Genomic DNA, 26,142 nt, shown 5'->3' on the forward strand with positions numbered 1-26,142 from the left:
ATGAAGACAGCTCACAATTTTTCAGTCAAGTATTTACAGACATGTCAATTCTGGTGCCACCAGGGGCCCTTGAGGCAGGAAAGCTGCAGACCTGAGCTTAAACGACTCCAGCAACTCCTCTCCCAGCAATAAATCAATTTGAGAGGATCAAGAAAAGCAATATAAAGTCCACCCCCCAAGCTGAAAGAGGTAGCGGTCTGAGCTACGTTTGGTTGCGCTGCCTGTTATTGCAGAGTGCTGCTCTTTCCCAGCACAAGCAAAGGTCTTGGAAAGAAGAGCTGGGGCTTAGCCTTTGTGTCCCAGGTTATGCAGGAGGTCTTGGTCCAGCTGGAGGTCCCCTTGGAGTCTTCATCAATAAGAGCATGTACAGCGTGGAGGTGTTCTGCTGTATAGCAGTTGGGATGCCACACATGTCACTGCAGTATCCCAGTTCCTGGCATTCCTCCTGGTCTGCTGTCTGGGATCCCATCAGCTATCTGCAGGCTTCTCACCTGTGGGAGTAAAAGAAAAGCAGCACTGGGGGATACTGGGAACACCTGTAGGAATCCTGCCACTGATGGGAGATCTTAAGTCAGGATTGGTTCTCAAAACCTTTTAAAACACAGAGAAACTGAGGTGGAATGGGATCCTCTCCCAGAGACAAACTACACTCACACTGTTAGCAGTGCCCTACAAGAATGCTTATTTCTACAGCTATGGAAAGTGATTAACGGGCCCTGAAGCAGTTTGTATTTTCTCTATTTATGAGCAAAACCTCATGACTCATGTGAATTACAAGGTTGGCTTTCCCAAACTTTTCTGCTGAATCTTCTGTAAAATTTACCTTTTTGTGGTGGAAAACTGACAAATTCCCAGCTCAAATCTGGGTCCATATCTACTGGGCTGCTGCTTCCCTGGAAGCTCAGGATGCTTTGTCAGAGCTATATACGACAGCCTCAGCTGGATCTGAGACTGGATCTGAGATAGGAAAAAATTTAGGCGTACCATTTAAGAAAACATCCTCCACATAAGAAAACAGCAACCAGCTGTACATTTTCAGATAGGATTTCTGATGGGCTTATGGATGAGCCCAGCAGAGCTCATGCTGCGGAGTGCTGTCTGGCAAAGACCTTTTTGTGAAGTCCTTTGGCTGTGCAACAACTGAAAAGCCACTGAAGGATGCTTCAGGTAAGGGGCTTGGAAAATTAGCATTTCGAATTATTATGTAGCCTAGTAAAGACATCCTAAAATGACAGATGAATTGCTGTAAGAAGTGGGAAAGCCTAAGACGTGCCGGAGAGGTACAGGTAGATATATGTAATCACAGAGCTCTGGAAGCTGGCTACTTTTGCTCCATCTTACAGCTTTTGCTAGTTTTAGGATCTTCCACCTTGGATGCATGAATACCCAGTAACATCTTTGATTTAGGGACAAGATTCTTCATTGCAGGACATGCGGCCAAACACCCTGCTGACATGACACCGCTTCATGGATTAAGCACCTAAAACTGAGAATAAAGTGCCTTGAACCCCACTAGGACATTGGAAACACCGAACTGGACTTTTTGAGACTTTTTGTTTAAGATACAAGGTAGAGCATGGGAACAATAAACGTCATTACAAACCCCACAGGTCTATAGAACATGCGGCTCCCGCAGCCCCCTGGTGACCAGCAGCACCAGCTGGGTATCACCCACAGCACACCCGTGGCTCACATGCTCTTCCATCCTCTTTAACTTGCCGCAAGTGGCCCAGCCAGCCACCACAGCCTGCCTGCGCAGGTACGCCTGGCGAGGTGGAGCTTGTCTGCTCGATACCCCAGTACCCTGTGGCTCAGCTGAGGAACTACTGCTGTGCGGAGATACCTCCAGCTGGGGCTGGGGCTGCTGAGCGGCCTGAGATGGGCAACCACAGCCTCTCCGGTGTCTGGTAGGAAATGCCTCCCACAAGAGTGAAGCTGTGGCTGATGGCACCATGCTTGGTCCATAGACTGCCTTGTGTGGCTGAGACCCTGCACTACTGACCCCTTAGGTCTCTTCTCACCCCTGTGACTGTCCCTGTTTTGCTAAAACTGTAAAAACTCACCAGGACACTGTATTGGGTTTGCGTGGCAAGGGTTTGGTAGTGGGGGGGCTGCAGTGGGGGCTTCAGTGAGGAGCTGCCAGAAGGTTCCCCCGTGTCCGACAGAGCCCACACCAGCCGGCTCCCAGCCGGACCCGCCGCTGGCCGAGGCTGAGCCCAGCGGTGACAGCGGCAGCACCTCAGGGGTGACGGATTTAAGAATAAGGGGGGAAACCTGCAGCGGGAGAGAGGAGTGAGGCTGTGTGAGAGCAGCAGCCCTGCAGCCCCCCGGGCCGGGGCAGGAGGAGGCAGGAGGGGCTCCAGGTGCTGCAGCAGATCCCCCCCGGCAGCCCGTGGTGAAGCCCACGGTGAGGCAGGTGTGCCCCCAGCCCATGGAGCCCACGGGGAGCAGATCCCCCCCCAGCCCATGCAGGACCCCACGCTGGGGCAGGGCAGGGTGTGAGGACCCTCCCCATGAGGGGGAAGCAGCAGCAGTGACAGCGTGGGAGGGACTGGCCGCAGCCCCAGCCCCATCCTGTGCTGCCCAGGGCGCGGGGGGAGAGACGTCGGGAGTGAAGTTGAGCCTGGGATGATGAGAGGAGTGGGGGAAAGTGTTTGAAGATTTTGTTTTATTTTCTCATCATCCTACTGTGATTTGGTTGGTAATAAATTCAATTCTATTTTTCGCCAAGTCGAGTCAGTTCTGCCTGCGATGGTGACGAGCCAGTGATCTCTCCCTGTCCTTATCTCGACTCGCGAGCCATTTGTTACATTTTCTCTCCCCTGTCCAGCTGAGGAGGGAGTGATGGAGTGGCTTTGGTGGGCACCTGGCACCCAGCCAGGGCCAACCCACCACAGAAACAAACCCCAAACTCATCCACTGGTGACACACTCCAGTCCTGTCCATCTGCAATATGTCCCCAGTTGGAGCCCACAGATGTAAACACAGATTTCTTCCCCGAGAAAACACACAGACTGGATCAGCCATGAGCATGTCTGCCTTTGACTCCACTCTTGAAATAAGGGAGAAAGGTGGGAGGGAAAAGTACACGGGCTTCTTAAGGATCTGGGAAGGCTTGTTTCAGTTTCCCATATGGTGTATGGGAAGCAGCTGAGCAATGCTGGTTTCCTAACCAGAGGGCCTAAAGAAGCCCCTGATCCCAGAGGAATGGCGTGGAAGGTGGGGGGAGAAGTAATTAATCTTTGCTATTTTTTTCAAGCTAGTACAGCAGAGTGATTACGGACTTTCCTGAAGCAAGAAGGGTTTTCCTCCCAGACCAGCAGTGGCTGGAGGGCTCACTTTTTCCAGGTCTGAAGGAGGGCTCACAATTCTGCACATGCGATGGCTCTGATTACACCAGCCTTCTTTCACTTACTGGCTTAAAACCGATGTGAAAGGCCAAAGAGGCTGGGCCGAGGGGATCATTTGCCTGTGGAGGAACGAGGAGGTGACGGCTACAAGATGCAAAGAGCGTTCATTTCTGGGCTTAGCACTTCAAAATATCTCCAGACTCAGCTCAAACTTTCCATGGCAGGCCACGATTTCTTCGTGTATCGCAGAAAGATGTAGGTGGGTAGGGACCTCTGGAGACCTCTAGCCTAAGCGCCTTGGCTGCAGCACAGCTGGGTCACACTGCTCTGCTAAACCAGAAGCGTTAACTGGTTTTATTCCCCCAGCACGGAGATTAGCTGCCTCCTCTCATGCTTGCCATCTGCAAGCCAGAGCAGCAGCCTGCGCCTACATGGTCACACAACGAGGGGCAGCTTGCATCCCACCAGCGCTGCCTCGGCAGGCTGGGCACGCCACGGCCACAGCCATTCTGGAGGTGGGCTCACCATCCCGGAGGGTCCAGGTCCCAGTCGTTCAGTGAAGCCTGCCAAGGAGCCAGGGGTCACTCACTTGCCTGAGCTAGGACAGGGACACAGCTAAGACTTTGCAGGTGGCTTTACCTGCTCTCTGCTCTGGCATCTGATTTTCTAAAGCACACAAAAAGGCCACCAGAAGCAGCAACCGCCAGTCCAGAGGGAAGTCTAGCAGAGCCTGCAAGAGCATGACTGTGCCACCTCCACAGCTCTCCAAGCAAGCAGCCCTGGGGGAGGATGAGAAAGAAGGAAACCTCTGGTGCCGCTCAAGCGGCAGGACCGAAGCTGCTGGAAGCTTGGAGCAGGTGCTGTGGGAAGCGAGGAAGGGACGGCTGAGGGAGCTCTGCCCTGAGCTGATGAGGTCAACAGATGGTCACAGGAATTACATGAAATGGGTGGAGAATTAGCACTGAGCCAAGAAAGGCGAATAAGGCCCCAGAGTGGTATCATTACTTCTGAGGAATCCCTGGTGAAAGATGGGCTTTGTTCTTACCTTGCTGACACCAGCATGACATGGTTGATCTTGCTGTGGAAGAAGAATTAGGCTGAATGGTAAAAAGCACCTGCAGGTTCAGATATAAATCAAGCACAAGCAGGCCTGATGTGCAGCACAAAACACTGCATCCTCAACTTTTTCTGGAAGTCTACGCAACTTCTCACTGTGATCATCTTGTCAGCTAAAATCCCACCAGATACAGCATGGATTTTTGCAGGCCAAAGGACAGGAAAGAAACTCTGTGAATTTCCATTGCATTATCTGTAGCCCTTACCTCAAGTCAGTGATGATGTCCTGCAGGTCACTGAGATGAATAAAATACCAAAGCAGATATTCTATTTCTGTATCTGTAGCTGTATATTCCAACTATCCATAGATGATGACAAAGGTGCGCAATGAAATTGAATAAGACGGAAGAGCTAGCAGGAGATGTGGAGTCGAGGGCCCCACAGAGACATGGAGAACCTGGCTGGCAGCCTTTTGTCACTTCCCTCTGTCCTGCAGCATGTCCCTCAGAGGAAACGAGGGATGGCTGCACACATCTCTGGTGCTGGCCTAGCGAGCAGGTCCTGCCTCACTGCCTGCTGGGTGACGGGCTGGGTAGCACCAGAGGTACTGGCGTTGCACCCACACAGAAAGCGGAGGTGGAGTTCTCTCTCCACAACTTCTCATTGGCAAGGACATTCTGCACTACTCATGGTCAGGCACTGCTGCAGCGGTGGAGAAGGAGCGTGAAAACTGTAATCAGCCTCTGCAGAGATTGTATCATCTGCTAATAATTCATCTTCAGTACGGAACAGTAAAAGGTGACTGGTCAGCAGAAAGTCTGGGGGAGTCCTGAGGACTTGCTCCAATGTGCAAGTATCTCAGAGACTAGAATCCATCATTTTGTAAAATGGAGCAATAGCAGGAATACAAAATTGCCAAAGCGCAACTAAAAGATAGATGCCAGCTGAAGCAGCACATTGATCACAGCAGCCAAGGCGGGTGGGAGCAGGAGAGGTGCTGCAAGTCAATCCCCGGCAGCAGCAGCTACCTGCTCTTGAAATGTGGTCTAGGTGCTGCAAAGACCCCTGAATGCAGAGCCCAGCACAAGGTCACAGCTGGGGCCAGGGATGTCCCTGGAGCAGGGAGGCCTCTCCAAACCAGACCCATCCCCGCTGGAGGAGAAGGGCCCTGACACTACACGGGGAAGGAGTGAAGGGGCTGAGGCAGGAGCACCAGGGCTGTGGTGGCCCCTGGGCTGGGATGGGTGCAGACCCAGCAAAGGCTCTGCTGGCAGCTGGGTGCTGGGGCAGCAGTGCACCCACACCCAGCCGCACAGCCGTGTCCTATTAGGCAGGCACATTCCGGGTGGGAAGTGGCTTGGCAGCAGCTGCGCTGCTCACACCACCCCCTCTGCGCCCAGCCAAGCACAGGCATCTGGAAAAAACGATGGTCGATGGCTTTGCCCTTCCAGAGACAAGCAGCTGTTGGCACGTCCAGTACCTGATCTGTTGCTGCGGCTGGACAAGCATAAAGCCGCTGACACTCCGACAAAAGTTGGCATTATGTGCAGCTCTTGGCAGCTCGTTGCATGATTGCCAAAATTCTAATAGGAAAAAACACTTACAGCAGCTTTAAAGGTCTGCAAAGATAAAAGGACAAGCGCTGGACAGATCTCTCCCAGGCAGCTGGTGGGACAAGAATGATGCTCCTGCCTCACACAAGGCTCCCCGGCTGCTGTGAGCGCCAGGCCGCAGGGCAGCGTGCACTTTGCCCAAGGCGCAGCCATGTCTCAGGATCCCCAGCCTCTCCCGCCCCATGCCAAGGCCTGCTGGCAGCTCCACGAGCTTCCCAGTAGCTCTGGAACTTCCCATTACCTTTGTGCCACAGCCATAGCAGCTGGCAGAGGGAGCAGGACCCCAGCACACTGGTTCCACTTGAATAACTAAGGTAGGTCTTTGGGGTAATGCAGGGCTCCCCTCTCTAAGGCTGGTCAAGCCACCCCATCTTTCTGCAAATCAACTTCTACCGCAGCAATCAGGAGGTAATGAGAGATGCATGCACAGCCATGACCATCCACACAAGCTGTCTGAAATATTTTTAAACGCTTTTATTTACAGTGCTAGTTGAAAACAATATATATATTTATATCTATCATCCTCGTGATGTCTGTGCCATAGAAAATGCTGTGGCTGTATTGCCTTTAATTTACAAAAACTGGTCACAAGAAAATCTGAAGGGAAAAAAAATGGAATTGAAAGTTTGGTCCCCAATTGTTTCTCTCTTGATTTCTTTTAAAAAAGCCTCCAAATTAGAAAAATATGCAATTCAGGTGAAATTCATATATAAAAACAACCCTTATCTTCTGAAAAATTCACGAGGGCCAGCTTGCTGTCATGTAAACTTGGGAAAAAAAAAAAGCAAGCTTAAAATAAATTCTGTATCCATGTATGGTTTAACAGAACCATTATTTGCTTGTAATAATTCTTTTTTCTTTGTCTCTCAGGGTTCAGTGGGAAAGCAGATGAGAGGAGGCCTAGAACTGGAAAATGCACCATGAGATGTGTGCCCGCAGCCTCCTGGACTCAGGGAGGACCTCTGACAGCAGTACGCCTGGGGAGCAGAAGCCATCAAGAATCTCATTTGCACTAGTGACAAAAAAAGGGGGGCAAGTGGGAAGGGGAGGACGGGTGCCGGCTGCAGGAGGAGCCTGGCACACAGGCCTGGTAAGGGGACATACTGGGCCAGAGGAAACGACGAGATTCTTGAGGGGAGAGGATCCCTTGTCAGTGGGGCACAGTGGAAGGGATGGGGGGACTGGAATAGTTTCAGCTGGGGGATGTCACAGGTAGGCGAGGAGGAAACTGCTGTCTTCTCTGTTTGAGAGCATTTCTAATCTTCCCTCATCTGAGATTGTGTGAAGCCGGAGGCTAACGGACAGTGCAAGCACAGGCTGGAATGGAGGAGGAGAGATGGACGGAACAGAGGAGATGGGAGGGGAGGACTCAAGCTGAAGACCCGTTTTCTGTCTTCTGTCTCTTTGGATCCACTTCATCCTACACAGGACACAGGGGGTGGGGGGTAGAAAAAAAAAAAAAAAAAAAAATGTTGCCATCAGCCACCACACCAAGGTACATCCTTTCTCCACAAAGTTCTTACTGCTGCTCTTTCCTCCACGTGGAAATCTGTTTGGCCCACCCTAGGCCCACTCCTCTTTGAAGCAACCCTGAGTGCCTGACAGCTGTCCTGCTGACTGTCATGGTTAAGACCCAGACGGCTCCATTGGGAGGGGCTCCCACGCTGTTCCTTTTGGGAGGTGTACGAAGCCCTGGCTCACATCGCTTCAGGGGTCATTGCCCAGCATCATCTCAAGCACCTTGACTCTCAAATGCTCAGCACTGTGACTGCTAGCGGAGGGACCTAGATCCTACCGTGAGCCCACAGGGGGTTATTATCCCCTTGCCACAACAGATTTGTTTACCCATCTGCTGCTGAAGCAACTAGACCCGAGGCCGATTTGATATTCAGCAGCAGCATCCACATGGATTTGATCAGCACATAGCAGGTAACCTAATTCTTTCCCACTGTCATTTACTCTCACACCATCACTCACCTCTTCCTCCTCTGCAGATCGTTTTTCTGCATGACCATCCTGCTCTTGCCCATTCTCATCTCCTTCTAAGCAGAAGGAAGAGAGGAAGTAATTTTTGGAAGTAGCATTTAAGGGAACATAGTCGCACAGTCAGAGGGCTCAGAGAAGGAAATTCCCTCCCTGATCTGCTACTCCCCCACAGTCCGATTCCTCCCCATTCTCCCTATACCAATTATTCCTACCTTCATCCTCATCACCACCTTCTTCATCCACATCATCAGGATTCTCTTCCTCATCTTCTTCAGCTCCATTTTCTTCATCCTGAATGAAACAAATTGGTCAGAGCAGATACTGGCACCAGGGTGACACTTCCATGTGCTCTTTGGTGCAAGTGCAAGAGCAGAGCTCCAGCTACTTCAGACTCCATCCTCAGACGTGCATCAAGTGGTCTCTGCAGTGTTACCAAGACCAGTTATTCCCACCATCCCAGCTGAAACCCTCCTCCCAACCATCCTTCTTCACAAAACCGATTTTTCCAGTCCCTGCCCACCAATATGAACTCCCCTTAGCTTCCACAGGCTTACAACCCCGACAAGCTGCAGCCATTCCATCCCAACAAACAGAACATCTCTCTGGCTACAGGCTAATGATTTAGCCTATGCTCGTAGTACACCTGCTTCCTGATCCCTTCTGACCTTCACCAGTCTGTCCATTTCCTCACTGTTCCTTCCCCTCACCTTCTTCAACTTACGCACCTCAGGGTACTTCACCGGGTGCAGCACCACATCTCCTGTGCCACTTTCTCCTAACTCCTCCTTGCTCGTCTCCACTCCCTTCTTTGATCTTTTTTCTTCTCACTGGGCCATGCCCAGTCCTTCAAGGCTCATTCTCCGTAATTATCCTATAGCTCGCTCTTCATTTGCCTCTCTCCCTCGTGAGCTCCCTGGGCCTGCCCCCCTTCTTAATCTCCCGTACTTCTTTAGTGTTCATTACTCAGAGCGAGCCTGGCTAAACATCTCATATAACACCCCTAAATTCATCCCTCACAAGGGCCTCACCTCTACTACCTCCTTCTTCTTTTCTTTGTGAACCGTTTTTTCCTCAAGTTTGTCCTTCTTTTCTTTCATTTCCTATTCGTGAGGTGAGGGGGGGAAAAAAAAATAATTCCAGTGGTTAACGGCAAGAAAAGACTGGAATGCTTGAACAAAGAGGGTTTAGAGGAGACACAGAATAAAACATATTAGGCGTTAAATCCGCCCGCCCTAGCAAAAAAAAAAAAAAAAAAAAAAAAAAAAAGGAGCGAAAACACGTCAGACCTACTTTTAGACCACACACATATGGAAACCAGCAGTACGGGAGTCTTAATTTTTTTTTTTTTTTAAAAAAAAAAGAACCTTGTCCGTAGGATCGAGGCGTTTCCCCCCCCTCCCCCCCCAAGGCCCGCACTTTGTGTCCACAGTACTTTTCGCCCGGGGTTCCGCCGCCGTTAAACCGTTCTCTTAACGGCTGCCGGCCCTGAGGGGAGACCGGCCGGCGCGTAACCCGCGCTGCGCACGACCGCAACGCGCGCGCGGCCCGGCCAATGGGGGGGGGCGGGGGCGGGGCGGGGGGCGCGCAGAGCCCGCGCGCCCCCCGCTCCGCCCCCGCCCCCCCATTGGCCGGACGGCGCGAGGAGCCCGCGAGCGCCCCCCACCATTGGCCAGACGCCGCGAAAAGGGCCAACGAGCGCCCCCCTGCGGTCGGGCACCTCAAAGACCGCGCTGCCGTTCCGCCACCCACCCCCGGTGAGGCGAGCGGGGCCGCTGTTCCCCGTTCCCCGTCGGGACCGGACCTGCTGGCGAGGGGCCGGGGGGGTGCCGGGGGGGGTGGGGTGGGTGTCTCACCTTAGCGCTCAGCTCCGCCGGCGCCTCCTCGACGCGTTTTTCCGACATCCTGACCCGGGTTGCGAAGGGAAGAGGCTGGTGGGAACCGTGTGAGGGGGCCCCGCGAGGGGGGAAAAGCGGTCAGCAAAGTCCCGGCGGTCCGGAGGCAGCAGGCTCCCGCCCCGGGGGCCAAAGTACCAGGGTCTCCCGCGGTGGGGGGATACGCCGGGGAAGGGGATTTATACACCGCTCGGTGACGAGGGAAGGAGGGACCTGCAGAGGGAGGGGAGAGGGACGGGAGGCGGAGGAGGGAGGGGAGAGGGACGGGCTGCGCCGCGGGGAGCCCGGCCGGCAGAACAATGTGCGCTCGCCGCTCCACCACAGCCGGCGCAGCGCCCGGCAGCGGGGGCACACGGCAGCCCCCACCCGGCCCGTCGAGGCAAGACGGGGGCGCGAAGCCCACAAGCCCCGCTCTTCCCGCCGAGCCGCCACACCAAGGCACTGCCCCAGGGACCCCAGCCCTTTGCCAGCCGCCCCTGCAGCTCAGCCCAGGGAGGCGGAGGGGGACAGCCGCCCGTACAGCCTGGCCGTCCCTTCAGGAGGAACCCGCGGTGGGCGAGGAGCTGTTGTGCGGGTCCGTGTGGGTGGGCAGCGCTGGCGACGGCCGGGCTCACGCGGCCTCCTGCCTGGAATTTTCCACTCCAGCTGCCCGCCCGCCTTCCCTCCCGCTGGAAGAGCTCCCGGCGGCAGGGCCCCTCCCTCCCTGCGGCCCGGCCCCAGCCCGCCCCCCCCTTCCTCCCTCCCTCCCTGCGGCCCGGCCCCAGCCCCCCCCCACCCCTTCCCCTCCGCTAGGCCCCGCGCGGGAACGCGCTGAGTGGGGGCGGGAGCGAGGCCGCTTTTCCCGCGCTCTGCCCGCGGCGGCGAGGGGCGGGGGAGCGGAGGTTTAGGCAGCGCATCCCGCTTCCCCATATAAGGAGGGAACTAATGGCTAGACGCCCGATTGGGCCATTCAAATGAGACGTCTGCCTGGCAACAGGTTTACTATTGGCTGCCGGCGGTAGGCTGGCTGGTGGGGGTGGGGGGCCCAGGGAGCGTTGCTGCAGGGAGGCGGGAGGGGCCCCTGGCACGTGGGGCGGTGGGGCCGGCGGGCGAGGGCCTGAGGCGGCGGCGAGCGGCGGCGGGGCCGTGGTGCGCCGAGGGTGGCTGCCCGCTTCAGGGCTGCCCGCTCCCTGGCTGCCCCTCTACGGGGCTGGGGCGCCTGGTGAGGCTGGAGGTCTGTCTGGGGGCAGCGCCGCTCCGCCGCTTCAGGTGGGGGAGAGCCCTCGGAGGCGAGGGAGGCCGCTGCCCGCAGCCCAGTGTGGTGCGACGCGGCGGGTGTTGGGGCTGGGCCTGCCCCCCCGGCCCGGTGCCGCGGCGGATGGCCGTGCCGCGTTGGCGCTCGGCCCGGCGGCGGCTCGGCTGGGCAGCGTGCGGCGGCCAACACTGACCCCTGCCGCCTGCCGCAGCGCTGCGCCCGGGAAGGCGGGCTCTGCCGGTGCCTCCGGGCAGGGGCGGCCCGCCCAGGGCCGCTGGCCGGCGCTCAGTCTGCCTTTAAGCCGAAGGCCTTTCAGCAGAACGGCAGGTTGTGTCTTGCAGCTGCAGGGGATTTGTGGTTAACCGAACAGATGTGCTTCAGAGCGTTGTTTATCAGCCTGAGCAGACGGGGATGACTAAATTCCCTTTACCTTTCCCTGAAGATTTGTATTGTCACACTCTTAGTCACAGGCAAGTGCAAAAAATTCTGCATGCATTTGCAAGCCTACTTACAAAACCGAGCCTGCGAGTGAGTACGTATGGATGTACACAGCCATTCTCACAGGTACAAGGCAAGGTTATTAATCCATCTGGTTGGAAAATGTATTTAGGTGTGTCAGCCCTTCTTGTCCTGATACAAACTCAGTAAACCTCCATGTGAAGTCAGGATCCAGAACTTGAGTTTAATCAAATGCGTTTCAGTTTCAGCATTTAATAGAAAAAGTGATTGGTACTTGTGGAACAGAGAAGGCAATAAGTACACATCTCCTGAAGTAAAGTATGAAAGAGATTGGTTAAATTATATCTGTGTGACAGGGAGGCAGGAGATCCCCACCTTGTCGTCTTTGTCTCCTCTGCAGCTACAGCTGCTTCTCTCATGATCTGACTAATTTACATTCTTCCTAGCTACACATAGTGCCTGCCCCAAAGAAATTGTCATGTAACCCAGACACGCTGATCTAGACTAGTACCAAAATAACAAATCATGAAAATGTATGCATTAATTATTTCCTGCCCCCTTCCCGTTTCACAAAGCCCCTCTGGCCAACTTCACAGGTCTAGCTGCTATCAGCATTCAAGTCCTGGTTTGGTTCAGGTACCCTTCTTTCATCCTTCTCTTGTATGAGAAGAAAATCATAATTTCTGGAGCTACAGGTGAAAGGGAGAGCTAACCCCCCCCCCCCCCCATATTATAAAGTGGCCAGATGTTGTTCCTCTCTGCTTTTGCTTGTCAGAAGATGCATGGCTCTATCTGCTGTTCCCTTCACCAGTTCAGGTTTTTTACTCTTTCTTAAGCATGGTCAACTGCTGAAAATGCAGAACGGTACCAACACGCATCCCTTGGCAGAGACATTTTCACATTAATGCACAAGCAGGCCTTGACACACCATCCTAGATAGGAGAAAGTGAGAATTATATTTGGTGATGTTGCTGTGCTCCAGCTTCTTGTTGACACAGACAGCACACCTACGGATGCAAACAGACAGGCACCTCTTTGTGGAAGGGAAGCATGTTTCCAGCAACCTGTGGGTTGAGGCTGTTTGGTCAGCTCTACAAACTGGTGTGCCACCTGTCCCTTCCCCCCTTAGCATCTGCAGTGTGCAGCCTCACATTTTGCTTTCCACACTCCCCACCATATCTATCTCTGTGATTTTTGCCTCCTCTGTTGCTTCTCAGCTTCTGCCTTCTAACTGTATCCTTGGCAGCATTCTTCCTGCGCCCCTCTTCCTGGCTTCTCTTTGCAACATCCTTTATCCCACGTACAAAATTTGTTTCACATCCCCCCTTCATTTTCCACGTGTCCTGTTTCGCCCAGCATGCCTATATCAGCTATGTTTTTTTCCCTTAAATCTGATGTGAAACTCTTCTTCATACCTTGTGACATGCCTGTTTCTGCATCCCAGCTCTTCCTGCCCTTCAGATCCCGATGGTGAGAGTCTCTTGGCTTCTAGCACGCAGCTGCTTTGCTCAAGCCCTGAGGGCATCTCTGAATTGTCTCACCTAACTCTTCCCTGTGTCTTCTGCTCCTCCTTCTGATTTGTGCTACTCTGCATTTCATCTGCTGGATCAATTTGTGGCTTTTCTCTGCGCTCTTCTCCCATCTGTGTTTTTCCTTTTGTTGCAAATGCGAGTGTACTTACTGCACGGTCTGCAGATGCGAGTCCCTTTTCGGTATGTTCTGTAATCTTTGCCTGAAGTGGCTTTGCCAACTCAGCAGAATATATTCCATCCTTTTTGGAGTCTTATGTCCTTAGACAGTATGAGGGAGGTGCAGAAGTTAGATTATGCATCATTTTTTGGGAAGATAGATGCTGTGCGCGTCTGTCTGTAGCCTGGGCATTGATATGAATGCAGTTTGCTCTGTACAATAAGTGCCAGGTTTTGTGCTGTACCCTGTTTGCGCTTTGTGTTTATGCAGGTGCATGCATGTATTTAGATGCAGTACATACCTCTTTGTGTACAGTGGTGATATTTTCTCTCCGTTACATGTGTTTTACTTTTGTGAGTACAGAACGTATGGTGCTTTTCTACTGAGGCATGTGTTAAGCTTGCAGGTGTGTGTCTTCGTAAGTGAGCACGTGCTTGCACGTGTGTCTGGGCTTTCATGTGTGGTACATAGTCTTCTGCTTGTAGCATATGCAGGGTGCATGCACCTAGAAGCAGATGCTTATGCTTTTTGTTTTAATACCTTGCTAGACTTGTCACTGTGTTCTCTTGGGGGATGTGGGGGCTTTTATTTATGTTGAAGGCTGAACTAACTCTGAGCAAAAGAAAAACACAATACTGGGTATTTCAAGAATTTTATTTGGTGAACTAACTCGTAAGTGGTTCCAAAACTCTTCCAAACTGTTTTGCTGAACAGCAAAAGAGCAGAAGGTTGTGTATTTGCATTAACGTTTCTTAGATTTACATAAATTCAGACACAGAGGGCTCTCTTTCCTTTCGCTTACAGTGAAACTAGCAAAATCTCAGTGTGTTGGAGGGTACATGTTTGAATGCATTTATGTATTTAATCCACACTATTCATCTTCTGGTCCTGCATCCATTAAAAAATACAGGCAGATAATTAGTTTTGTTCTTCTTTCATGATGCTGTATATCCTGAAGTCAAGAGGAAATACCCAAGAATTCAACCACCAGCCAACTTTGCATTGGGAAATGGCTTCCTGAGAGGCAACACATTTGAATAAGCACTGCGGAGGGCTGGGAAGCAGGGTAGGTAACACGGCAAGAGGAAGCAAGAGGAGTAGAAGGGAGTGACGAGGGGTGACACAGCCTGTGAGAAGATTGGAAAGAGGAGGGAGATTTTCAGTCATGATTTCTGTGAACCTCTCTTTGCTAACACAGCACAGATGGAGGTCGTGGTTCTCACTCACAGTGCGACAGACACATTCTTAACACAAGCAAAATAATCTGAAAGTAATTGCTGCTGCGCAGTGCAAGCTGCAGCCACCACAAGCTGGCTCTAGCATCCCAAATACAAATTGTTACGTTTGAGGATCAAATCAGAGCTGTCCTTCACGCACGGTGCCCTTCATCTGAGGTCAGAGTTAGTTGTTGGGTGAGGATTATGTAAAAGGCACAGACGAAGGGAACCAATGAGGAAATGGCAGTGGGTAGCTCTGACTTCTGTTAACGAGGATTTCTTTGTCTTACAGGCGTCCACAGGGGCCCTGGAACATTTGGACGCATTAAGAAGCTGTTTCTGTCTTCCTGGCCAAAATGATCACTCCCTGGAAGCAGCAGGTAACAAGGCATGATTTTTCAGTGTACTGTTTGTTTACCTTCATCACGTGATGCTCAGTTTACTTTTAAAATGCTTCCGCTGTGGCTGCCCCTTTGGCTGACCGCACACGAAGCGCAATGGGGATGCTGGGGGGAGGCTGCCTGGCAGCAGCCGGCAGTAGGCGGGAGAAGGTGGAGTTGAGGGCAGCAGTGCCATTCATCCTTCTTCCATTTTGCCCTTCACTTGCCTTCTCCCGGCTGCCTGCTGAGCTCCTTCTTCCTCCCCTTCCCCCCCATCTTCCACCGCCTCCAGCACAACTTGGGCAGCTTAAAAAAAGGAAAGGAAGGAAACGGAGAGATGTAGTTAATGGCTTTTATTCATGACGAATACAGAAGCAACCTGAGTATAGAGAATGTAACTGGAGCAAGATGGGAGTCTTGCTTTTCCCTCGCACCCCCACGTGCTTCGTTATTCTAACCCAGAAAATGGCCATCCCCTCAGTGCGCGTTAGACACAACGTGCCGAGCACTATACAGAAACCTCTGTCCTACAAATAGCGCAGTAACACAGTGTCTGCATTCCTCAGAACTGTGGGCTTGTCCACGTTCCAGAAAAAGGTTGCATTTCCAATTCCTCCTTCCAGGGTCTCACCCAGCACTTGCCACCAGCGCGATTCTTTGCAAGCTGGATTCCCTCAAGATTTGCTGAACTGGTAGTACCACTGGGAACGTAGTCTTGGGTAACACAGGTTCACCAAGCATAAGGACTGCCTGCGAGGCTACAGAAATACCCCATGAGCCCCACAGCCTCAGCCCTCAGTCTCAGCAACACAGCCCTTTGTGTCACCGGCCACTTGCAGAGGAGCAGCATTAGGGACAGAAAAAGGATCTGCAAAGCAGTACTTGTTCCAGACTCCGTTCTGTTCCTTCCCTGTCCCTCTTGTTTGGAAGGCAGCAATGCCTGACTTAGCATATGGGAAAAACTGAGGGAGTCCTATCATCTCTAGGACATTCCAGGAGTGGGAGGATCACTGGTATCTGGGGGACAGCCAGTTGTTTTATCCCAGCTCTGAGAAAAAAAAGAAAACAAAAAAAAAGAAGAAGAAAAAAAAGAGAGATATACTTATTTTCTTGCCCAAGAACCTCTTTACCTGCCTTTGAGTCCTGCCACGCGAGGTCAGCTGCCACACACTAATCAAACACCAGGAGAGCCTGAAAGCAAAAGGAAAACATACTGGACAGGAAAGGCTTTCCAGACCAGAGGTGTCTGAGGGATGATTCAGGGTTGCAAAAGCAGTGGCAGGGAGGCTGAGGCAGCGTTAGCAGAGGCTCTGTATGAACTTCAGTGCTCACAGAGAAGCTCCAAGCTGGTGGCAGGAGAGTGTTCCAGCACTCCCGAAGGAGTGCTGCCCGAGGTCTGTCACCACTGCACCCATGCTCTGCCCGTAGGATGTCTCCACCTCGCCGTCCTGCACCATTGTGCTCTCCACAGCTTCTAGGTTGTGGGTGTTAGTTTCAGCCTCCGTGGAACGCACTTACTAGACACAGGGACACCTGAAGTGCCTTCTGCGTGCATGCAGGCACGGGACTCTGGTGAGAAGTCACCTTTCTGGACACCGTGCGGGTTTGAGACCTGCTGTAGCAAGAAGCATTGCCAAATCCCCTGTGCATCCCCCCGCGTAAACTGCGCTGCCAGGTCATTTTCCTCGGTCAGACTCCAAAATCCAAGGACATGGCTCCTGCCGCAACCCAGGAGTTTGATTTCTCAACCGCATCTTGCAACCTGCCTATTGCCAGTCCTCTGGCAGGGGTTTGGTCTGGCTCCCGCACATAGTGGGCAGGATACAGCAGTCAGCAGCCCCCCCAAGGAAGTGTGTCCAGTCCCCAGCCCGCTGTCCATCCAGCAGAGCCGGCGGTAGCGGGAGGCAGCCAGCACTCCCCAGGGACGGTGACACAGGCTGTCACCCACGGATTTGTGGGGGTTCCCCTGCAGACCGAGTACCTGTGCAGCTGCCCGGGGTCCAGCGGCAACCCGCAGCTGACTGATGGCACACCCTCCCCGTTCCTGCCAGGCCGAGCACCCCGGTGCAAATGCTGCCGGTGCTCTCGGTATGGGCAATCTGTCGGTACGCCCGATGCGCTGGCACCGCGCAGGGTGCCTGGGCCGGGTGCTGTCACCGCAGCGGCCCAAGCACGGCTGCGGGCTCGGACCGCTGGGTTGTGGCTACTGCGAGCTGCCAGGTGGCAACCTCCATCGCTGCGGTACCTGTCCCCTGGCCGGTGCCCCGCTCCCTCTCGCCTCCGGTTTACCGAGGCCAGCAGCACCCCCGGTGCCTGTCGGGCACCACCTCTGCCCGGGGAACAGCGGCCCCTGTGAGCGCGGCGCGTTTGCAGCGGCCGGGCCGGGGCCGGGCCCCCTCCCGGGGCGTTCTGTACGGGGCGTACGGGGCGGCCCCTGGGGCTGCGGGCCGGTTCCTGGGCTGCGGGGGTGGCGGCCCCCGGGGCTGCGGGCCGGTCCTTGAGCTCCGGGGGCTGCGAGGGTGGCAGTCTCCGGCCACCCGCGGCGCGGCGGGGAGCGGCTGCCGCCAGGGGGCGCTGTGCTGAGCGGCCCCGGCCGGGCTACAGGCTGACGCCGGCGAGGGGCGGCGCCCCAGCCGCGCGCGGGGCGCATGCGCGGGGCGAGCCGGCTGGGGCGGGCGGGGCGCAGGGCGAGCGCGGTACCGGGCCGCGATGGCCGCGGAGGCGTGAGCGTCCCGCCGTGCTGCTGCCGCGGAACCGGAGGGGCAGCGCCCGCCGCTCGGCACCCACCGGCGCGCCGGCAGGCAGGGCACGGGGCGGGGCGGGGCAGGGCGGGCGGGGGCGCGGCCCGGGGGCGGGAGGGCCGCGGCGGCGGGGGGGGGGGGGGGGGCGCGGCCTGTGGCGGCCGTCACCTGCCCGGAACGGGGCCGCTGCCCGCGCTCACCCCCCCTCTCCCCCGCAGAGGCCGCCCCCGCCCGAGGGAAGCATGTTCCGGCTGATGAGGGATGGCGAGCCGGAGGACCCCATGTTTGCCATGTGAGTCGGGCCGGGCGTCCGCCGGGGGGGGCTGCGGCACAGAGCCGGGGGGGGTGGGGGGGCCGGTATGCCCGGCCTTCCCCCCCGGGCTGGCCGGGGGCGCCTGGGCCGCGGGGGCAGCGCGGCGGCTGCCGGGGGAGCGTACGGGGGGGGGGGTCGGGCAGCGCAGGGAATAACCTGGTTCGCGTTGGGCTGATTCCTGCGGTGAGGAGCCTGGCCGTGCAGGAAGGCGTAATTAAGTAAAGTAGGCCGAAAGGCTTTGCAGCCGGCTGAGGAGGAGGGGGCTGGCGTACCTGACCTTTTTCTGCGGGGAAGGATTTGGGTTTTTTTCTTTCGCAAAGTAGGATTTCAGTTCAGACAGGTAAAATCAGCTGTTCCCTCCGGTGCTTGTTGCTGTTCTGCACAGGAAATCGTTACTGGAGCTGGAGAAGACTGCTAAAGGAGTTGTCAAGTTGTAAGGAGCTAAGTAAAGAGAAGACAACAAGAACTTTTGAAATAGGAGTTTTGGAACCTAACAAAGGTCACGATGGGATTCCTTGTACTGAACATCTTTGATTCTGGCCACAGTCCAGAAATTGGATGCTATTGATAAGTTTTGGCAGCAAAACTAAGTTGGCAGTTCTTGCCAAAGCGGATGAGGAATAGACAGTAATACCTTGAGAATTTGATTATGTTAATAAGCATGGCGCTGCTAGAAACTTGGTGGAATTAATTTATGTGGAAGAATAAAGTCTGGTTTTTGCTTATAAAATTGGTAATAAGCAGGAATTTGACCAGCTCTAAACAGATTAGCAGGAGAGGAGACCTTGAGGCCCCAGTTAGTCACAGAATGACTGCTCTCATTGATGTGGCAGGTATGAGTCTGGCCTTTATTATGGGATGCATTTCCAGTAGAGACAGAAAAGTATTGGTTTGTAGTAGGTGCTTTTGTGATCTCAGGGGTATTCTAGGCAGCTGAGGTTATTCATGCTCAAGAAGGGTAAGCACAGACTCTTAAGATGTGCAGAGTAATGCTGTGGTATTTCCTTGATTTTTTTTTTTTTACTGCATCTACTGTATTCGCTGACAGTTTGTCCTTATTCTTCTTTTTTCCCTTCCTTGCTCCCTCACCATGTGTGAATGCGTACAGCCCTCAAAGTGGAGGTTGCAAAAGAAGGAAAAGAAAGGAAGGAAAACCAGTTAGGGACCCCAGTTACTGTTACCTTTCCCTCAACTCTGCAAAAGCTGCATGTGGTCTCAAGCTCTTAGCAGGCGTACACATAACATGTAGCAAAATAGCAGGTGAAGATTACTTGGGGCAGAGGGTTGTCACAGGGTGTCAGGCCATACGGTCCTCTCTGGAGGTTTCAGTCTTGGATTTGAGTGTGTGTGTCACGGTTTAACCCCGGCCAGCAGCTAAGCACTGCACAGCTGCTTGCTCACTTCATGTGTGTCAGGATGGGGGAAAGAATCAGAAGAGTAAAAGTGGGAAAACTTGTGGGCTGAGATAAAGACAGTTTAACAGGTAAAGCAAAAGCCGCATGCACAAGCAAAGCAAAACAAGGAATTCATCCACCACTTCCCTTTGTCAGGCAGGTGCTCAGCCGTCGCCAGGACAGCAGGGCTGCATCACGTTTAACGGTTGGGAGGACAAATGGCATCACTCGAATGTCACCCCCTTCCTCCTTCTTCCTCCAGTTTATATACTGAGCATGACATCATGTGGTGAGGAATATCCCTTTGCCCAGTTGGGGTCAGCTGTCCTGACTGTGTCCCCTCCCAATTTCTTGTGCCCCTCCAGGCCTCTTCCCTGAGAAACTGAAAAGACCTTGACTTAGTATAAACATTACCCAGCAACAACTAAAACCATCCACGTGCTATTAGCATTATTCTTGCACCAAATCAAAAACACAGCACTGCACCAGCTACTGAGAAGAAAAACAACTCTATCCCAGCTGAAACCAGGGCAATGTGTGTGTGGAGGGGTGAGAGGATGGTGTCTGGGATCACATGCTCTCTGGTCCCATTAAGTGCAGACCTCTATTTGCAGCTGGGAGAGTCTTCATGCACCTCCCTGCAAAACAAAGAACTGCTCTTCTAGAAGGGTTTGATTGTTTAGCAGGGTTAATGTAAAGGGGTTTGATGGCACAAGAGGAAATGAGTATGGAAGGGTGGTACCTGGGCTGCGGATCTGAGAAGCGGCTTTCATTTGTTAGGGCGGTGAGGTTGTGGAGTGCCTCAGCCATGCTTGGCCCTAAAGTGTTAGTGGGAGCAGAACACCAAACTGTCTAAATAGATACCGGTTAGTGCCTGAGAGGAATTCTGTGGTAGAATACCTTCTATTGCAAGAAATAAGATGGGATTCAGAGGTCCCTTCCAGCCCCAAGGATCACCATAAGCAACAGTGAGTTCTTGGGATTCTGGATTTTCAGCGTGAAAAAGAATGTACGGTTACACAAGAGACTCAAAGTCAGAACAGGTGGGTTATGTGGGGCTTTGTCTTCTGTCATCCCTTCCTCACCATTGTTCTCCTGATCTTTCCGAAAGGGACCCTTTTGCCATCCACCGGCAGCACATGAACCGCATGCTTTCTGGAAGTTTCGGGTTCGGCCCGCTCCTTGGCATCACTGATGGGACCACGCCTGGGGCTCGCCAGGCTGGCCGTAGGGTGCAGGTAAGTGAGGCGCTGAGTACAGGACAGCGTTTGTTAGCTTGAACTGCCTTGTTAGCTCCTGTCTGCTGCCGTTACTGGCATGGCGCATCCCTTGCCCTCGCACGCTTGGTGGGTGCAGAATTAATCTCTAATAAAACAGTGGGTTTGCTTGTCCTTTACTTTGCGTGCATTAATACATGGAACGCAACTGTGTTCTGGGTTGCATGGGGGGAAGGGAAGAAATAAGTGTGATTTCTCAAGGAGTTAAGTCAACATAACTGGGGGAAACTTACGAGCATTGCCTTCTGTCTGGTTTGCTAGAGGCGATCTGGTTTGAACTGCCATGGGTCTGCGGGGCAGTTCCTTCATCTGTCTGTCGGGCCTGAGTGTTCCCAGTTCTGTTTCTGAGAAGTATGAGGGTGTTCTGAGGAGGATCTTGGTGTCTGGTTGTTGGAAGGTCATTCTCTGTTCTGTTTTTCTGTTGTCCTGGCAGGCAGGAGCTGTTTCACCCTTTGGGATGCTCGGCATGGTAAGTTCTCTGTTTTTCCCCGTCAGATCAGAGGCTTTCCAAGTAGTGGCTCCACGCTGAGATTCATCAGCAGTGCGTGCAACCAGTGCTAAAATGTAGCCATCTGTGAGCAAGACCATCTATCCTAAGGGGTAGTGAGGGTGGGAGGGTGTGAAGAGACCAGAACCAGCTCTGGATTTATATGCAGTACAGAAGAGGGTATTGAACCGAAACTGGAGGCAGCTGGTTTCTCTTGGACCTCATTGAGTTGCTGTATGACTTCAGGCCTTCCCCTTGTTTCCCCTCTAATGTTTTAATCTAGGCTCTGAGCTGTTTTGGAGGAGAGATTCTAACTGTTTATATGGGGAGGTTGCATTTGCACCTTGACCAGAGAAGACCCCTAAAGCTGTCACAGCACAACATTTCATAGGAATTGGGACAGTTAATACTCAGGAAGAGCAGATAGTCTTTTAATAACCTCATATGTCTGAAAAGAAGCAGTGGATCTGTTTGGAGGTAATAGAGGAACTGTGATGTGAGGATAAGACTTGGCCATCAGTAGGCAGAGGTGATTATTGAACCTCCTTTGCCAGGGGTGGCGGATGGAGAAGCCAGCTGAATGCTTCAACTGAACAGGACTGGAATGAGAATGGCTGTGTGTATGTGAGAACGCCGTGCTTGGAGTGTGCTGATCTCCGTCAACTACTAAAATAATGCAGTGGAAATAGGTTATTCCAGATCCAGCAACTTTAGCTGCCTTGCTCTGCAGGATTGCCTTGGTGAAAGAGACTACGCGTCCTGGAATTATCGTAGCTCAGAGAAGGATTAATAAGAGTACAAACAGATAGACTTCAAAGGATAACATTGCGTGTGAGCACTGCTCTGCTGGAAACGAGAACAAGAAGCTACTCAAGGAAACAAAGAAATCAGCAAGTTTAAATGGACATAGTAATTTTGTTTACACATTGCACAATTAACCTGTGAGACCTGCTGGCCCAGTATATTGCTGTAGCCTTTAGGTTTACAGGATTAAAAAGTCGGGTGTTTGTAGGGAAAATAAGAAAACTTGTAATTATGTTAGAAAGAACACAATCAATGGAAACTTCCTTGCAGTTTAAATTAAGAGTTGACAGTGATGAGGTGAAAACGTGCTTGAAGGATGACTGTCTTATGGTTTAGATCACTGTTAGTGCACATCTGAGATTTCTTCTCTTAGCTGTGCTGAGCGCCTCAACTCGCAAGCCCCAGTGCATTGGGAGTCAGACCCAAACTAAAAGAACAACCTTCGCCATATCCAGAGATCTGAAGAGCCAGAACACTTGAGCAACCCAACCTGAGAGAATGCAGAGAACAGCAACCCCAAATCCTGTCTGTTTGGGGCAGGGGATTCTGCACTACTGAAAGAAAGGGAAAATAGCAAGGTTTTTCTTCCTAGGCAGCAGGTTTTTGTCCCTTGCAGACAGTTTTTTGTTCTTTCCTCCTGTATCTTTCCAAACTGACTATTCTTGTGTTCTCTTTTTCTTTTTATCAGGCAGGTGGCTTTATAGATATGTTTGGGATGATGAACGACATGATTGGAAACATGGTAAGAACCCTCCCGTAAACCAGTCTGTATTGAGAGGAGTGCTCCTGCCATCGTCCCCTCTGTCTCCATCTTACTGCGCCGCTTTGCTGTGGGCTGTGCTCAAGCTGCTGTCAGCCTTGCTCCGTGACCAGGAATCGGTGATTGAGACCTCGCTCCTGAGGCGTACCCTCTGAGAGCAGGGAGGGGAGGTGGGTGAGGAAGGAAGTGTGGGGGTAGGCTTGCTTAGCGAGAAACAAGCATTAATTTAACAGGAAGATGGATTCTCCAGAAAGATGGACCCACGGGGATTATATTCCTCCTATTGTAATTTCTTCCTGCTTCACTGTAGGGAGGGAGAATTAACTGCCATCTCTTCTTCCCTCCCTTTCCTTCTTTATACCATTCCCCATTTCTTCTTGCAGGAGCATATGACAAGCGGTGCTAACTGCCAGACATTTACCTCCTCAACTGTCATCTCCTATTCCAACCTGGGTGATGGACCCAAAGTGTATCAGGAGACCTCAGAGATGCGTTCAGCACCTGGCGGGGTAAGGAGGAGGCTGCAGTGTGCCTTCCCAGCGCGAGGCTGCTGGGTTTGCTGTGGGTGGATAGACTTCGCTTGGTGGCTCAGTGCCGGCCACCCACGGCACTGCTGCTTTGCAGTCACTTGCAGTTCGAGGAGCACGCTGTGACTCACTGAACCATGCTGAGGGGCACTGGGAGGGGATGGGAAGCACTGGGAGTGGGGGAATCCATTTTTCCCCTCTTCATTATGTTGGTGTCTGACATGCTGGGAGTGGTGGCAGTGCAATTTACCGTGGGCAAGAGTCAGAGTGTCTTGCGGGGCTGGGAGAATGAATTGAAACGCTGATCCTACATGGGAATCTGCCCTCAGATCCGCGAGACCAGGCGGACCGTAAGGGACTCTGACAGCGGCTTGGAACAAATGTCAATTGGACACCACATCAGGGAGCGGGCCCACATCATGCAGCGGTCCCGGAACCATCGCACGGGTGACCAGGAGGAGAGGCAGGACTACATCAACATGGATGAAAGTGAGTAGCGCCCTTGTCCTCCTCCCAGCAAAACCAGGCGCCGCTTCCCCACCTCCTCCCCATCTGAGCTTGTTCTTTCCTGACACAGGTGATGCAGCCGCGTTTGATGACGAGTGGAGGCGAGAGACGTCCCGGTTCCGGCCGCAGCGGGGGCTGGAATACCGGCGTCACGAAGGCAGCGGCGGCCGTCGGGCTGAAGGGACTCGCCTTGCGATCCAGGGCCCTGAGGATTCTCCCTCTAGACAGTCCCGTCGGTATGACTGGTGAACTCAGAGCAGACCTGGTGGGGGGTGCAGCGTGGCCACCCCCAAATCTACCTACACGCTCTTGTAAGTCTTAACAAGCTCTTTACCTCGTCTTCTGCTGTGCAGTTGCCTCTTAGCCACAGGATTACTTTCTTTCATTGCCCCAGTCTTGCCTTATTTTGATGTGTTGGTTGGAAATGGGTTTTCCCATTTAGTCTAGAGAGCAGGGGAAGATGCAAATTTTGAGAAAATACTGTTCCAACTGGGAAGGTGGAAGCTGTGGAAGTTAGCTTTGTCATCAACAAAGAAAGTGTGGTGTCAGCCCTAACTGATGGTTGAAATGGTATGAAACGATGTAGGATCACAATCTGTAGAGTGTGCTGTCACTGTATAGAACTTAAGAGACCTTTTGCTGTCAGTCCAGTCTGAAATCCAAGTAAGTGCTGGTGTCTGCTGTGTTTTGAATAGGGTTCACTTAGGATGTGTTCTAGTGCTTAAAAAGGGACTTTTCCCCCCATTTTTTTTTTACATCAGATTTAAACACGTTTATCTGTCTTCTGCGCTGCTTTCTAGCCACTGCTTACTCTCTTTTTGTGTTCTCTGTTTCCCTTCCTCCCAGGTACAGACAGTTGAAACTCTGAAGCCCCTTCAAAACACTACTTGGACCCTCCTCAAATTTAGTATTAACCTCCCTCCCACTTAAGAATTGAAACAAAGCAACTAATCTTCTGCATTGCTCTTTTTTGCCCCATTTGGGTGCTGCAGTGGGGCATGGGGAATCTCATGATGTGCAAGGAACGCATTAATTGCCCGTTCCCTTTCTGCTCTCCTTTGGTTCTGTTCTTTCTGCCAGTAGTGGTGGGCATGAGGAGCTGCCACCTTGCCTCTTCCATCCTTCCCACTCTTTCTGTGCTGGGTTGGGCTGGTTCTGATGTTTGTGTTTAGTCCCCTGTGAAAGAAATATGAGGGAATTCTGCTGGAACCTTGTGTCGGTCCCCTCACCGGGACAGAGGCTTCGATTCCCCTCCTGCTCCTTGGTGCAGCTGTGGCGAAGCAGAAGGATGTGTGCGTTAGAGAAGGGAGGAGCTGAGCAAAAGCTGGATCAGCCTGTGGGCCCCCTCCCCGACCCCTCTTCAATCAGCTCCCCCACTTTTTTAATTTGTGAAACTTGTAACTAGATGTTTACTGAATAAAGAAACAAACTGTAAAGAATCGTTGGATCCGTCTTTACCTTCAGCTGACCTAATTGTACCTGCTGTGCAATTAAGTAAACATTTTTTGTATCCTTGGGAAGCTGCTGAGGGAAAACATGGTGTTAAATTGTAAGGCTTTATTTTAGTACAGAAAATAGCCTTATGGCCTTCCCCTGTAGTTACGAAGTGAGATGATGCTCCACACGGAAATGGTGAAAGATGGCCCGAGAACCCACCCTTCGCAAAATATACCCTTTAATTGCTGTAGTTCTGCTGTGCAGGCAGGGGAGATGGGTTGGTCTTTCTTGCTGCCTGGTGAGCTGTGCAGCCCTCCAGTGGGCCCCTGGGATTCTGCACGGCCCGGGAATGTTTTCATTATCTCATTATTTCTCTGCAACTGCGGCTGACGTTACAAATTACCTTTTCTTAACTTCTTTGCTATTAGGTGAAACTTGAGCGACGTTAGCAATACAGGACTAGGGAAGATCTCCAAGGTTCTTGGGCCAGTTTCCCGCTCCAGCACGCACCCTTAAGTAAACCTTGCTGTTAACTCATTTGGGAGGGAAGGTGGGAAATGGAAGCGTGACTCGCCCTTGGAAGCGGTGTGCCGGGACCTTGCTGCGCACCCCCGTGCTGTAAGTAGGGCGCTAGCAGCGGGACAGACGCCTCGCTGAGATCTGTCTTGCCCTGAAAGAGGGATGCAGAATGCAGCCCCCAGAAGCTTGGGGCAGCGGCATGTGCTGTGCCCCTGGTAGGGCCTGGGCTGCGGGCGGGCTCCGTCCACGTTCCCCTGCGCCACCTTGTCCCGTAGCAGCCCCCCGCCAGCGCCCTGGCCTTGGGAGCCAGCTCGGCGCGGGTGCAGGGGTGAGGTCTCCGGCAGCGCGAAGGGACACACCTGGGCTGGGAGGGGGCTGGGCTGGCTGCCCTGGGAGCGGGCTGAGCCTCGGCAAATGCCAGTCGAGGCAGGCCCTGAGGAGAGCGAGGGTGAAGGAAGAGCGACGCAGAACTAAGCGAGGCCGAAGGAGGAGTGACACAG

The 26,142-nt window shown here is 53.1% G+C and overlaps 2 protein-coding genes and 1 long non-coding RNA gene across 4 annotated transcripts; 1 reads left to right on the forward strand and 2 right to left on the reverse strand.

The window, feature by feature from the left end:
• Window positions 1-6,478: 6,478 nt before the first annotated feature.
• Window positions 6,479-10,544, reverse strand: PTMS (parathymosin). Its single transcript, XM_040593896.1, has 5 exons — window positions 9,859-10,544; window positions 9,034-9,105; window positions 8,218-8,296; window positions 7,997-8,061; window positions 6,479-7,439 (listed from the first exon to the last, which is right to left on the reverse strand). The coding sequence occupies exons 1-5, from the start codon at window positions 9,904-9,906 to the stop codon at window positions 7,389-7,391; spliced, it is 315 nt and encodes a 104-aa protein (XP_040449830.1). The 5' UTR covers window positions 9,907-10,544; the 3' UTR covers window positions 6,479-7,388.
• A 4,262-nt stretch (window positions 10,545-14,806) lies between these two features.
• MLF2 (myeloid leukemia factor 2) lies at window positions 14,807-25,125 on the forward strand. 2 transcript variants are annotated; one of them, XM_040593892.1, is made up of 9 exons: window positions 14,807-14,876; window positions 17,836-17,909; window positions 20,436-20,562; window positions 21,035-21,070; window positions 22,581-22,634; window positions 23,036-23,161; window positions 23,509-23,668; window positions 23,757-23,997; window positions 24,533-25,125. In XM_040593892.1, the coding sequence occupies exons 1-8, from the start codon at window positions 14,853-14,855 to the stop codon at window positions 23,933-23,935; spliced, it is 780 nt and encodes a 259-aa protein (XP_040449826.1). In that variant the 5' UTR covers window positions 14,807-14,852; the 3' UTR covers window positions 23,936-23,997; window positions 24,533-25,125. The 2 variants fall into 2 exon arrangements, with proteins under 2 accessions (XP_040449826.1, XP_040449825.1); XM_040593891.1 differs by lacking the exon at window positions 14,807-14,876 and adding an exon at window positions 17,533-17,677.
• On the reverse strand, window positions 15,215-17,527 carry LOC121088195. Its single transcript, XR_005827862.1, has 2 exons — window positions 16,007-17,527; window positions 15,215-15,924 (listed from the first exon to the last, which is right to left on the reverse strand). It is a non-coding gene; the product is annotated as an uncharacterized LOC121088195 (long non-coding RNA).
• Window positions 25,126-26,142: the final 1,017 nt, after the last annotated feature.

Source organism: Falco naumanni, chromosome 5, assembly GCF_017639655.2.
Source record: "Falco naumanni isolate bFalNau1 chromosome 5, bFalNau1.pat, whole genome shotgun sequence".
NCBI classification, from domain to species: domain Eukaryota; kingdom Metazoa; phylum Chordata; class Aves; order Falconiformes; family Falconidae; genus Falco; species Falco naumanni.

Excerpts from the sequence above, each read along its gene's own strand:
- PTMS (XM_040593896.1), bottom strand. The coding sequence starts at position 9,906 with ATGTCGGAAAAACGCGTCGAGGAGGCGCCGGCGGAGCTGAGCGCTAAG. Across the intron at positions 8,062-8,217 it reads AGGTGGTGATGAGGATGAAG|AAGGAGATGAGAATGGGCAA; the intron begins GTAGGAATAATT and ends CCTTCTGCTTAG. Across the intron at positions 7,440-7,996 it reads GATCTGCAGAGGAGGAAGAG|GATGAAGTGGATCCAAAGAG; the intron begins GTGAGTGATGGT and ends TGTCCTGTGTAG.
- MLF2 (XM_040593892.1), top strand. The coding sequence starts at position 14,853 with ATGATCACTCCCTGGAAGCAGCAG. Across the intron at positions 14,877-17,835 it reads TCACTCCCTGGAAGCAGCAG|AGGCCGCCCCCGCCCGAGGG; the intron begins GTAACAAGGCAT and ends TCTCCCCCGCAG. Across the intron at positions 23,669-23,756 it reads CTACATCAACATGGATGAAA|GTGATGCAGCCGCGTTTGAT; the intron begins GTGAGTAGCGCC and ends TTCCTGACACAG.